Here is a 14,375-nt window from a genome sequence, read left to right as displayed (position 1 = left end):
TGCGAATCTCAAACTTTAAAGTTTATGTTCTTTTAATTCAGCTATCTGTCACGAGTCTTTACATGATAAGATTTTGTAGGTTAGAGTTCACAAAACTCTGGAATGCAGCAAAATCCAAAATGTCTTCATCGCCAGCATTCACAAGTGTATGAATGAAAGTGAATGAAATGAAAATGTAGTGTGACCACCCCTTTTATTTCCTGTACCGACTGAGCATCCTTCAAAGATGTATAAAGGAGTCAGATAAGTAAGAAAACACACACTTTTTAAGAGCCACTCAACCCTGCCAACCCGCCCAAGTTTTTTTGATTGACATTCAAGTTCCCAGTTGTTTTTGATCTGACAGCTGCAGGCTTGAAACTTTCAGTGACCTCAGTAGTTCCCCTCACCAGGTGGTCTTTTCATTCCAGTGAATTCCTTGCAGCTATTTATCATCAAAGATGAGAGAGAATAGTTAAAAAACAGTTTAATATAGCCCCCCCCCCCCCCCCCCCCCCACACACACACACACACACACAAAACAACATCCAGCCAATTAAACCATTCTTGCAAAAATATATTTCTCCTCCTGTCCCTTTTTGTCATTTCAGCTGCCAAGCTGTGTTTCTCTCCGTGCTGAAGCCCCCTTTCTGTGATACTGTGATTGTCATTTATGCTAAACACCTCTCTCTCTTCCCAAGGCAGTCTCATAATAGAGCTGGACTCTGAATGGTGCCCTTATTCCCAAGAACGAAAGACACAAGAAAGTTAAAAAGGGGCATCAGACTCGTGAAAAATGTGGTTTAGGCAATGATGTAAAGTGAATTGAGCTTCAAACATCGAGGAAGTAGGCTCATGGATGCTAAGTGGAGAAGAGGGAATAAAGTGTGCTTTTAGTTCACCAGACTGAGTGAACCATTCAGAGGAATGCTGCCCGCCACTTGGATTTGTTCACAGAACAATAGCCATTCAAGCATTCAGAGCTGCTAAATTGAAATGTTTTGAGTATGACTACACAGTGCTGTCTGAGCAGAATCAATTCTTAGACTAAATCACGGTCTACACAAACAAAAACCCCAAACAAAAAAGGTTTGACAATGAATCCACAAAAACACACAAAGGTTTCACTACAACATGGTCATTTTTATTAATAATCTATGCAAGTTCTCACACACAGTGGACTTCTATTTGGCCTCCTAACACATCTAAAAATGTCTGAATGCCATTGCATTATCAAATGCAAATAAAGGATGCAAGAACTTTTCACTTTTCTGAACCATTTTTGTAATGAATTTTAATTAAGTGGTCCCAAGGTAGTTTTTAGAGGATAGTCAGTTCTCCTCGTGTTCACACAGGTGTCCTGGTGTAGTTCATGTTTTTGTGAAATGTTATTCTTAAAAAGCATTTTTTTTTTGCACTTTGTTTAAAATAAATGCCTATATAATTTTATATTTAATACTATGAATTTGTAATTCAATGTAATTTTTTTTTTAGGTGGGCTTAAAGGGATAGTTCACCCAAAAGTGTAAAATGACATCATTTACTTACCCTCAAGTGGTCCTAAACCTGTATTATTTCCTTCTAGTGCTGACCACAAGAGAAGATATTTTGAAGAATGTTGGGAACCAAACAGTTTCTTGTCCCCATTGACTTTCAGACTTTCAAGTCACTGGGGACCAGCAACTGTTAGGTTATAAACAAGAAAAAACTTCATGCAGGTTTAGAGCAACATGAAGGTGATTAAATGATGACAGAATTTTCATTTTTGGGTGAACTATATTTATATTTTGGGGATACTGTATATTGGACAGAGAGTTTCTTTGCGAATGAATGCTATGATTTATAATTTTTTTATGTTTTTCCCCCATCAGATTCAGGATCCTGTTACGTTAAATAGCTATTTAAGTGGTCAATAAAACAGTCAGCAGTTGTCTGCTGTCCATCTTGGACGTTTCCTTAGTGAATTGGGCACTGCATATGTAAAGCGTGTTGTGAAGGAGAAGGCAGTGGCATGCTGTGAATGAATGGAGAAGGGGGCTGCATTCCTGGGCCAGGGCTTAGTCGACTCAGTCGAGTGGGAGTGTGCAACAGGCTGTGAGAGTGTGTATGTGGTGAGAGTGTGTGTGAATGTAAGGGAGTGCAGTGCAACAACCAACCAACCTCACAGCTAATTAGTTCAACCCTTGACAAAAGGTGGGCCAGCCACTGAAGAGAACCCCCGGGGGCCGGCGTAATAGGGCTCCACAGACTGCTCTGGAGGCTAGGAGAAGGCTAATAGGGGACCTCCTCATGTTCACCCTTTCTGCTTAACTGATGTTTTGAACTTCTCCAGAGCATGTGAGAGCTGGAGACGGAGAAGGAGGATTGCTGTAGGACGTGTGAGACTTGTAGTTGGAAATCATGTCTGGACCAGATTCTGATGATGACAGAACCTTCAAAGACTGTGAGTAAGACGAGCAGAAGTAATAAAGTGTGGATGTTCTGATCATTCACCTTGTGCTTCATGTTCTTTACTGTCATGAAGAATCAATGCAGCATCGCATAGATAAGAAAGGTGTAGGGGCAACTTCTTGTTGGGTCAAACGTGTAAAACAAAAAGTTATTTTGAAATAAATAATGGCTGGCTTTAGATCAATTCTGGGGTTTCAGTATTAGGGTGGCTCAACTCCTTTATGTGAATATGAAGAGAGGGCTCATGATGAGTATTTCTCGTTTAAAGTGCAGTTGCAGGTTTGAGTCTTGCTCTAATGACAATTTTCTCTGATTGTCAGTAGATATGTTGATTTGATTATTCTTTGTTAGAATTTAATATTTATACTGATATACTGTTGAAAAATTAGGAGTCAGTATGATTTTTTTTTTTTTTGTCGTTGAAAGAAAGTATACTTTCATTCAACATGGATGCATTAAATTGATCAAAAATGACAGTAAAATACATTTATGATGTTGCAAAACGTTTCTATTTTAAATAAATGCTGTTCTTTTATTATTTCTATTTCTCAAAAGAATCCTGAAAAAAAGGTATGACAATTATTTTACAAATATATCATTGATAATAATAAAAATGCTTATTGAGCCCCCGATCATCCTATTAGCATGTGACACTGAAGACTGGAGTAATGATGCTGAAAATTCAGCTCTGCCATCACAGGAATAAGTTATATTTTTCAAATATATTAAAATAGAAAACAATTGTAATACTATTTCAATATTACTATATCACAATATTACAATATTTCAAACATTTGTGGGCATTTATTTATTTTCTTTATTTTCTTTCATTATAGTTTTTTAAAAAAATTATATTGTTGAAGAGTGCATATTTTGTAATTGTTTTGGTTGTATTTTATTTTGGGGCAGCTGAACATTGGCCTTATACGTAGTGTGTCTGTTGAACCATACAAACATAGACTGGGCGGTGCTCACAGCAGCTGACTCTTTCAAACAAACAAAACACTGGAAAATCTCGTGCTGTAAAAACAAAGATGTGTTCCCACATACATGGTCTTTTTACAAAAATATACCTTTGGTTCCCCTTCTCAATATTATTGCTGACCCCTTTAGAGGGGGTGTATTTTATATGCTTGAGCTGATTAAAGCAAGACTGCACAAACATTGCACTTACTGTGGGTGTGAAACACTGAAATCACACCACAACTCCCTGATGTGTGAGTCCATGGACACCTGTTTGCTTTGCTAGGAAAATGATTCCATGTGCTGATGCCGGACAGCCGTCACACTGATGTTACAGTGGATGTTGTAATGGAAAGACAGACGTGGAGGTAAACAATTGTCTTTTAACAGCGACACGTTACAATGCAAGCATAATTATTTAAGTACTGGAATGACTACAGTAAAATTACAATGAACAAATATAAAATTATTAATATTATTTATCTTTGGTTTCTTGTGTCGCTCTATGATTGTACAGCATAAAAGTGATTTAAAAATATTCTGCAAAGTTAATAAAAATTTATGGGAAGCCTTCTTGTAGCTCAAACTGTAGAGCATGGCGCTAGCAGTGCCAAGGTTGTGAGTTCAATTTCGAAAGGGTTCGATTGCATGAACTGATGAAATGTATACCTTGAATGCAATGTGGGCTGCTTTGGATAAAAGTGTCTGCCAAATGTGTAAATGTATATTATGTTAGGAAATACACCATGTCACTTCTCACTAAAAAAAGATAGTTCACCATTTATTTTGTCATCGTTTATTCATCCTCATGTCATTTCAAACTTGTATGATTTTCTTTCCTTTGTGGAACAAAACATCTCAGTGAATTTTGTCCATATCATAAAAATCAGTGTGGCCCAGTGTCGTTTTGGTTTATTTTCATTGTATGGAGAGAAAAAAAAAAAGACAGAAAAAGAAATGGTGACCGAATCTTCATTTAGTGAACTATCCCTTTAAATGCTGCGGATTTTAACTTCATGTTTGAATTTCACTCTGACAAGCCAATTGGGCAGAATCTATTTTTGGGCAGACTTTAAAGAGAAAAGTCTTTTATTGTAAATGCTGAATGATGAATCATTCTCTTTAACATTAATTTGCCTGTTGCAATGATTACGACTAACATGTCGTGTGACTTAGATCTGCGTATCAGAGCCATAGATCAGTATAAAATTGTAACTTTCATCACAAGAGTTTGGCAATGACACTGTCTGAACTTGGTTTATTTGATTAACAGGCACAATTTCAATAAACACAGCAGTCAAAAACCTCTTATGTAACCACTTAGATTCTTAGACATTATAAACAACTGAACCTCTGCAATTCATTAGTGATCTGTGAGGTATAAAAGACTGAATGCAAACAGATAAGATTTTAATAAAATACACAATAGGAATTCATCACAAATCATCGTAAAGGGATAGTTCACTCATAATGAAAATGTATAATTTACTCACCATCATGTCGTTCCTATATGAGATTCTTTCTTCTGCAGAAGAAAAGAAAGAAGAAAAAAAAAACAAGAAATTTTTTTTGTGTTCAGCAGAAGAAAGAAAATTCCGTTTGGAACGATGGCGTGATTAAATATTAAATAATGACAGTTTTATGTGTGTGGTCCTTGTAAACCCTACATTGTGGGGACAAATTCTTTTTTTTTTAATGTAAAAAGTTTAGGGGTAGGGGATTGAATACAGTTTGAGTTTCACTTTATTTTGATGGACCCTTTTACACATTCGCTGTTGACTAAAAGTAACATTGCACCTGCATGTCTTCTGACTCTCAGTAGAGTATTAGTAGAGTGTTAGTAGACTGGTATGGTTAGGGTTAGAATAAGTTGACATGTAGTTGCAAATTTACTTATATTCAGTAGAATTTGTGTTGGGAGACCAACACAATGAGTTAGCAGACAGTCTACTAAAGAGAGTTAGTTAACATTGTGTAAAGTTACTTATAGTGAACAGAATGTTCAAAAGGGACCATCAAAATAAAGTGCTACCACAGTTAGTACAGAATAGAAACATGCCATCCAGAAGCTTGCGTTCTGCAAGTCAACGGCGCCTTGTGGTGCCATCCCAAAGAGGCACAAAATCATTTTCATGAACCTTTACCCTGATTGTTCCAAGCTGGTGGAATGACCTCAACACGAGCTGCTGAGTCTTTAGCCATTTTCAAGAAACTGCTGAAGATGCTGAAGATGAAGATCTGAGATGAAGATTTTTTTCCTGCAACACTTGACCCATCAATACTAACACTTACTATTCTATATACTTTAAAAAAAACAACCTTGCTATGTGTACTGTGCTGGGCTGACTGGGACTGTTCACGGCACTTGCATATTGTTGCTGATGGTTTGATTGCTTCTATTGCTCTCCTCATTTGAAAGTCGCTTTGAAAAAAGTGTCTGCTAAATTATCAAATGTAAATGTGTGTGTGTGTGTGTGTGTTTGGTCCCCATGAGGAAAACAGCTTATAAATAATACAAAATTATGTTTTTTGAAAATGTAAAAATGCTGATTTTTTTTAGGGTTTGTGTGTTTTTCTGTGATGGGTAGATTTAGGTTTAGTGTAAGGGGATAGAATATACTGTTTGTACAGTATAAAAACCATTGTGTCTAAACATGTGTGTGTGTGTGTGTGTGTGTGTGTGTCCCTTTGAGAGAAACCAAATCTCTTTTAATAATAACAATAGGTGACTTGGCAAGTATGTGAGAGAAATCATACTTCCTTACTTGCAGTGGTGCATAGTGTGCACATCAATATGTATTTAATGTGATTACATTTCTAAAGGTTCTCCTTCTTTTCCTGCTTAGTGAATGTTGTGGGAATGCTTCACAAGTTTTGGGAGCAGAAACAAGTGAAAGGGGTGATGATGGAGACAGAGAATCTGGTAGTCTATGAGTCCATTCCCTCACCCAGCCCTCCCTTCATATGCTACGTCACCTTACCAGGTGGCAGCTGCTTCGGAAATTTTAAGGTAACTGAGAATTTGAAATTCCACTACATTTTTATTTGGCATGTAGGCCTACTATAAGGGATAAATTCATACAGGCTTTCTTTCTTATGTGATTTGTTTGATTATTAGAGAAAGAGATTTGTTTAAAATTAACTTTAATCCCTTAATTTTGGTACAATTCTAGCTTTATTCCGTTACTAAATCAGCTCCAGAGTCTTTCTGAACAGCATCTCATCAGTACTATTCAATCCAGCCATAAAAGAAGAGGCTCTTGTGTGAAAATGAGGAGGGCCAACAGGTGGTTCTTATTTGCTAAATTACTTCTGCCAGCCACAAATCAGCATGTGGCATTTTACCTCAGTTCAAATGGAATGTTCTATGAAATTAATCTTGAAAATAAATGAGTTTATTTGTTCATTTGTCATTGGGAAGTGCATGACATGACTGGGAACAGATCTTTTTATTCTGAAAATGTTTTTGCTTCTATGATTGAACTATTTTAAACTAAATCAGGAATCATGGGTATTTTTATAAAGAATATGACATCACTATGACACCATCCTTCCTTTGAAAAAGCAATCTGAAGTTGACATTATAATACATGAAAAACACCATTGCAAATTTCCATTTAAAAGGATCAAAACCTCTGATGTTATTACCATGGTTTCTATTTGAAATTACTATTATTTGGGAAAAACTCAGTAGCTGCTGCTCTTTGGAGAGAATGAAGCACACCAGGAAATTATCAAAATTATCTAAATGATCATCATCGATCAGGGATTGAGCACATGGGAAATACTTTCACAATGTATACTGATTATTTGATTCACAAAGTAGCTGCAGTTCCAGCAGTTTTCTTTTAGATCAAAGACCTGGGCTGCATGTCCCAAAAGCTTTGTAAACCATCACAGAGATCACTGGTCCTAAGGGTTTCTACAATCTCTTACAGTGTTTTTGGGCAATAGCCCAGAACTTTTTTGCAACATCTTATATCCTCAAAACACTGCTCTCATATATTTCTGCTTTCTCTTTCCCTTTTATTTTCAGAAATCCTAACATATTCATCTTCATTCCAGCACTGCTTGTAAATGTAATAGCCTAATTATTATTTTGGACAGTAAAGGTTTTCAGCAATATTACAATTCCAGAAACTAATATCAGCAGTGCTATCCTAAACTGTGTTTGTGGTTCACAGACATAATCTAAAAAAAAATCTTGTGATGTGGTTAGGCATTCTGTGGCTCTGTATTTAAAGGATAGTTCCCCCAAAAATGAAATTCTGTCATTAATTAACCTCATGTCGTTCCAAACCCGTAAGACTTTAGTTCATCTCTGGAACCAAAATAAAGATATTTTGCATGGAATCTGAGAGATTTCTTAGACAGCTACGTATACCACTTTGAAGATTCAAAAAGTAAATAAAGAGATTGTAAAACTAATCCATATAAATTGAGCAGTTTAGTCAAAATTTTCTGAAGAGACATTATTCACAGAACATATTTAATTTAGGATTTTATTCACATTTAAACATAAACAGAAGCTCAACTGAATCTGCTTGACATGTGAGAAACCTCAAGCTAAGCAAATCCATAGCTTCTTGTGGAAGCTCAAATGTGCTGCGTAACACGAGAATTAACCTCATTGGTTCTTGCGGAAGCTCAAACATGCTGCATAACACACAAGAATGAACGTCATTGGTTCTTGCGGAAGCTCAAACATGCTGCGTAACACACAAGAATGAACGTCATTGGTTCTTGTTGAAGCTTAAACGTGATGCGTAACACACGAGAATGTACCTCATTGGTTCTTGCGGAAGCTCAAACGTGCTGCGTAACACACAAGAATGAACGTCATTGGTTCTTGTTGAAGCTTAAACATGATGCGTAACACACAAGAATGGACCTCATTGGTTCTTGCGGAAGCTCAAACGTGCTGCGTAACACACAAGAATGAACGTCATTGGTTCTTGTTGAAGCTTAAACATGATGCGTAACACACGAGAATGAACCTCATTGGTTCTTGCGGAAGCTCAAAAAATGAGCTGCATAACACACCAGAATGAACCTCATTGGTTCTTGCGGAAGCTCAAACGTGCTGCATAACACACGAGAATGAACCTCATTGGTTCTTGTGGAAGCTCAAACGTGCAGTATAACCCATGAGAATGAACCTCATTGGTTCTTGCGGAAGCTGAAACGTGCTGCATAACACGAGAATGAACCTCATTGGTTCTTGAGGAAGCTCAAACGTGCTGCCTAACACACAAGAATGAACGTCATGGGTTCTTGCTGAAGCTTAAACGTGCTGCCTAACACACAAGAATGAACGTCATGGGTTCTTGCTGAAGTTTAAACGTGCTGCGTAACACATGAGAATTAACCTCATTGGTTCTTGTGGCAGCTCAAACGTGCAGTGTAACCCATGAGAATGAACCTCATTGGTTCTTGCGGAAGCTCAAACGTGCTGCATAACACACGAGAATGAACCTGAGGAAGCTCAAACGTGCTGCATAACACACGAGAATGAACCTCATTGGTTCTTGCGGAAGCTCAAACGTGCTGCATAACACACGAGAATGAACCTCATTGGTTCTTGTGGAAGCTCAACCGTGCAGTGTAACCCATGAGAATGAACCTCATTGGTTCTTGCGGAAGCTCAAACGTGCTGCATAACACACGAGAATGAACCTGAGGAAGCTCAAACGTGCTGCATAACACACGAGAATGAACCTCATTGGTTCTTGAGGAAGCTCAAACGTGCTGCATAACACACGAGAATGAACCTCATTGGTTCTTGAGGAAGCTCAAACGTGCTGCATAACACACGAGAATGAACCTCATTGGCTCTTGCGGAAGCTCAAACGTGCTGCATAACACACGAGAATGAACCTCATTGGTTCTTGAGGAAGCTCAAACGTGCTGCATAACACACGAGAATGAACCTCATTGGTTCTTGAGGAAGCTCAAACGTGCTGCATAACACATGAGAATGAACCTCACTGGCTCTTGCGGAAGCTCAAACGTGCTGCATAACACACGAGAATGAACCTCATTGGTTCTTGCGGAAGCTCAAACGTGCTGTGTGGCACATGAGAATGAACCTCATTGGTTCTTGCGGAGGCTCAAACATGCTGCATAACACACGAGAGTGAACCTCATTGGTGAACTGAAGTATCTAAGTTGTAGTTGCGAGTCTATGGAGAGTACAGAAAGCTCTCAGATTTCATTGAAAAGATATTCATTCGTGTTCCGAAGATGAATGAAAGTCTTATGGGTTTGGAACGACATGAGGGTGAGGAATTAACAGAACTAACCCTTTAAGATATGCATTTGCGGACTAGTTTAACATAAAGGATTAGTTCACCCTAAAATAATAATTCTGTCATTTACATACTCTCATGTTCCAGGCCTGTACGACTTTCTTACTTGTGTGCAACAAAAAAGGAGATATTCTGAAAGCTGTAGGCCTACTGGCTGCTCTTTTTTATTGAGTATCATTTTTTTTGGGGTGTAGGGCCTACTATTCCTTTGAAGTCCAATTAGAGTGTTTATGTTATCAAGAAAAGAGATCCTAAAGAATGCCCAATCAGTGCAAATGATCATATTTCAGCATTTCATAATGATGGTAAATTAAAAGCCTCTCTCTTTCTGACAGTACTGCTACAGCAAAGCAGAGGCCAGACGTGATGCAGCTCGTATCGCTCTGATGAACTCCACATTTAATGAGTTGCCTTGCCGCCGCATCACTCCTGAGTTCATATCACGCAGCGTGAAAGAAGCCGTCAGCACCACCAGCGTGAGTCTCACTATAAGCTGATTATTAACAAATCATCGAGTTTGCCATCCACACTGCTGAGATTTACAAGATGTTTAGGACTTTTGAATAAAACAGATTAAGAAAGAACAATTAAAATGTATGAGTACAAAATAAAAATCTGCAAATTCTGCTTACCTAAACTTAAAATTTCATAAAAATATTTATGTTACCGATTGCCTCAATTTTTTTTAGTTTTGCCAACCTATTCAGGTTTACAGGGTAGTGAATACGTTATTAATAGTAGCAACAAAATTCATAGGTAGTACCTTTAGAGTTTTGCCAACCTATTTGGGTTTACAGTGTAGTGAATACGCTATTAACAGTAGCAACAAATTTCATTGGTACATACTTGCTCAGTTGTAGATTACTCTTTGTGTATACAGCTCTAAAGCTTTCCAGTCTATAGAAACTGTATAGTTTGGACGTACAGAAGGCCACCCACTGTAGTTATAGATCCATGTCTTTGCACTGGCTCTATTCCTTATGAAATGCCAAGAAGCAATTCTAATGATAAATTGGCTTTGTACCAAAAAAAAAAAAGAAAACTCTACAAGGAAAAAAGTCATGCCACCCTCCCTCACCCAAACCTGATTGTAACTGCCAAGATTTCTGTGGGAGTGTGTGTGTGTGCATGTGTGGTCTCCCTTCACTCTCATGTCATTTATCCTCTACAGTCATGGCCTTTTCTCCTCCAACAATAAAGACAAGTTGCTCCGACTGAATTACAAAGCAAAGGGGTGTCTAATGAAACCCAGACCTCCTTCTGTATTTGTCTGCTCGGGCTGAGTGATGACACGTCTGTAAGTCATTGTGTCCCACTGTTCACAGGGTAACATTTCAGATGCATCTGACCCCGGTACTAGTATAGGAGCATACTGCCTCATGCTGGAGCTGAACACTGGGAGAACCATGCTGGAATTTCAGGTTAGAAAAAAAACAAACAAACAGCCTTTATGTTACCCTTCTGAAAAGACCAGCTGGTCCAGACTGGTTTATGCTGGTTAGGTGCTGCTGGTCTAGCTGGAACTTTTAGCGAAGCTGGTAGATCAAAAAAATATTCTGGTTAAGATACTATTAGTTTATCCAAAAATCTATAATCATTTACTCTCCTTCATGTCATTTTAAATCTGTATGACTTTCTGTCAGTTTCTGCTCTCTGTGGAACATAAAATAAAGTTTGAATGATGTTCGGTTTTCCTTGGAATGACAATGAATGGGGACTGGAGCTTTCAAGCTTCAAATAAGAAAATCACAAAAATATTAAGCAGCACATCTTTTTTCAACATGGTTAATAATAAGAAATGTTTCTTGAGTACCAAATCAGCATAGAATGATTTCTGTAGGAACATGTGACACTGATCAGTGTTCCGTTTACATTAATAGTTCATGGGAATGGAAGATTATCTGTGAATAATGACTTAAAATCGGTCTAATTGTCACTCAAAACGATATAACTTATGTCATATGAACCACTTTATCGATATCTTTATGGGACTATTGCGTCCTCTTTGAAATTTGAAAGCTTCAGCTAGTTTGTGATAACTATAATTCCATAATTAGGCATTCAAATATTTCATAGTAGCTATAAATTATTTTTATGCAGTCAAAACTTTACTCATGCTGCTCATCTGTCAAACGTGTGAAAATTGGATATATAGCAGCTTTCTTCATTTTATGAAAGACTACCATTTTCTCTTAAAAACACTAAACAAAATCTACTTGTCGATGCATTCCAGAGCCTATAGATGAGCATGAGTTCATGTGTATAGAAAAAAACTGATAATTTCCACACTGTGTGCACAATAGGGGTCTGTTTCACACACCCTTTACACTAATCCTCAGTATGACGTCAGTGAAGAAGAAAGTGCTAAAGCAATACACATCTGTTTAGACACGATACTGTGTTAAATATGTTCAACACGTTTCAAAAATAAACATCGTGATGATGGCTCTAAGAGTCATCACAACAAACTGTAGACCTCTTAACTCTGGTAAACACACCTAAATGCTATGTCCTAATACTTTGAAAATTTGCCTCAAATATTTTTGACAGGTTAAAGAAATATAGTTCACCCAAAATATAAAAATGATCCCATAATTTACTCACCCTCAAGCCATCCTAGGTGTATAGGACTTTCTTCTTTCAGCTGAACACAATATTAAATATTATTCTGGCTCTACCCAGCTTTTCTACCAAGTTTATGAAGCTACAAAAAGCGCATCCATCCATCCATCATAAAAGTTATTCATACGACTCCAGTGGGTTAATAAATGCCTTCTGAAGAAGCGATGTTTTTTTTTTTTTGTAAGAAAATATCCTTATTTAAAACTTTATAAATGAATCACTGGCTTCCGGCAATGTATCTTTGTCTATACATATCAACACAAACTGTAGGCCTTTTAGTTATAGAATTAGTTATAATATGAACTCTTTTGTCTGTTGTTTATAATTTTTTTATAGGAAATAATGACAGTTTTTCAACTATTGCACTGGAATGGCACTCTGAAGGCTTTTCGGGAGATGAGATGTACCCGTCAGGTAAGAATAAGTCGTTTTTTGTAATCCTTTCTGAAGAAAATGTGAGTAATACTGTGCATAGTTCACCAGCATTATGTTAAGGTGCTGTGGTTGCCAGGGTGTTTCCATGAAGTTACTAAGGAGTTCTGAGTGTTTTAGCGTGTTGCTATGAGGTTGCCAGGGTTCTGGGTTTTGCTTTTTGGCATTAGTAAAAAAAAGCCTGTTCCCAAGTCCCTATAGATCCAATGCTGTCAATTTGACGCCACACCTTCTATTTTTTGTTTAATTGTCTCTTTCATAGGACGTGATCCACTACTACTCACAGCAGCATGTGGATGAACGTACGCGCAGCCACATGGCGCTGGACTGGTTACAGAAGGAGCAGCAATCCCCTGGCCTGCTCTCACAAGAGCTGCAGCTGGCCGTGAAGGAGCTGGGGGAGGCCCGGCGAACCGGCAGGGAACTCCGCTTCTACAAGGAGAAAAAGGAAATCCTGAGCTTAGCTCTCAGTCACGCTAATGCTGAGGATCTGGAGGGCTACCACAGTGAGGAGATGTCCTGGAGAGAAGAAACTGAATTTGAGTACTACGCTCAAGAGGGACTCTGTCTGGAGGAGAGTATGACTGATCCTTCAGAGCACGGTCAGTTTCACTCTCAGGGGAGTGATGAAGAGTCAGTGGAGTGAGCTGTGAGAGATAATTTATATACTGTACATATTGTACTTTTTTATGTTTTAAAAAAAAAGTGTTTCATGTGGTATCAATATAGATGTTTATAGGCTTTTTTCATAACATAAGCCCATTTTTTATTTCCATTAGCCTACATATAGCTAACACACACAAATGCAAGTAGAGATGTTCTGTACATGTGATAATTTAACAAAAAAATAAACATGCGGGTGTTAGTTTTACAAATGTTTAGATACTACAACTATAAGTTGTTGTATAGCACAAGGACTTAGCATTGTCGTTATTTTTGTTATTCTGCAAGTCTGCCAGTAGAGGACGCTGTTTCAGTACTTTTGCAATGAAGTGCCGTGTTCCTAATTGAACAGGACAACGCGCTAACAGCACTGTCGTTATTCATTACACGCCCTTGACTGGAATTGTGATTAGCTCATTTTTTATTCCAAACAAATGCACACTCACCTAATCAGCTTCTATTGAACATTTGATAATTAAAATGAGTGTTTTGTAGAAGCAATTGTGAAAGTTCTGTAGGCTAAATGTTGGATCTATTTGCAATGTTTTGAGTAAACTGGACTAATGTCAATAACAATGGCTTCCTGTGATGACTACAATGCATAATATGATTGTCACTCTTTCTTATGCAGCTTTTTATGTGATTTTGTTTTTATATGTGATGGTTATGGTTTTATATATATATATATATATATATATATATATATATATATATATATATATATATATATATATATATATATATATATATATATATATATATATATATATATATATATATATATATACGTTACATGTACAGTAGTTACTACAGTAAATTATGCATAATTACATGCAACTAACCCTAAACCAAACCCTAACCCTATAGTAAGTAAATGTACTTAATTAATATTACTCAGTACTTAAATATATAATTACGCTGTAACAATGACACCTTAAAATAAAGTGCATACATTCA

The 14,375-nt window shown here is 37.2% G+C and overlaps 1 protein-coding gene across 1 annotated transcript; it reads left to right on the top strand.

Moving 5' to 3' along the window:
• The first annotated feature begins 2,047 nt into the window (after positions 1-2,047).
• lix1 (limb and CNS expressed 1) lies at positions 2,048-13,986 on the top strand. The gene is made up of 6 exons (XM_079815829.1): positions 2,048-2,422; positions 6,240-6,403; positions 10,037-10,177; positions 11,027-11,122; positions 12,660-12,737; positions 13,018-13,986. Exons 1-6 carry the CDS (start codon positions 2,380-2,382, stop codon positions 13,399-13,401), a joined length of 906 nt encoding a protein of 301 aa, XP_079671955.1. The 5' UTR covers positions 2,048-2,379; the 3' UTR covers positions 13,402-13,986.
• Positions 13,987-14,375: the final 389 nt, after the last annotated feature.

Source organism: Gobio gobio (assembly GCF_949357685.1).
Source record: "Gobio gobio genome assembly, chromosome: 4".
Lineage (NCBI taxonomy): Eukaryota > Metazoa > Chordata > Actinopteri > Cypriniformes > Gobionidae > Gobio > Gobio gobio.
The sequence above is the reverse complement of the archived record's forward strand: the minus strand, read 5'-3'. Positions and strand labels throughout refer to the sequence as shown.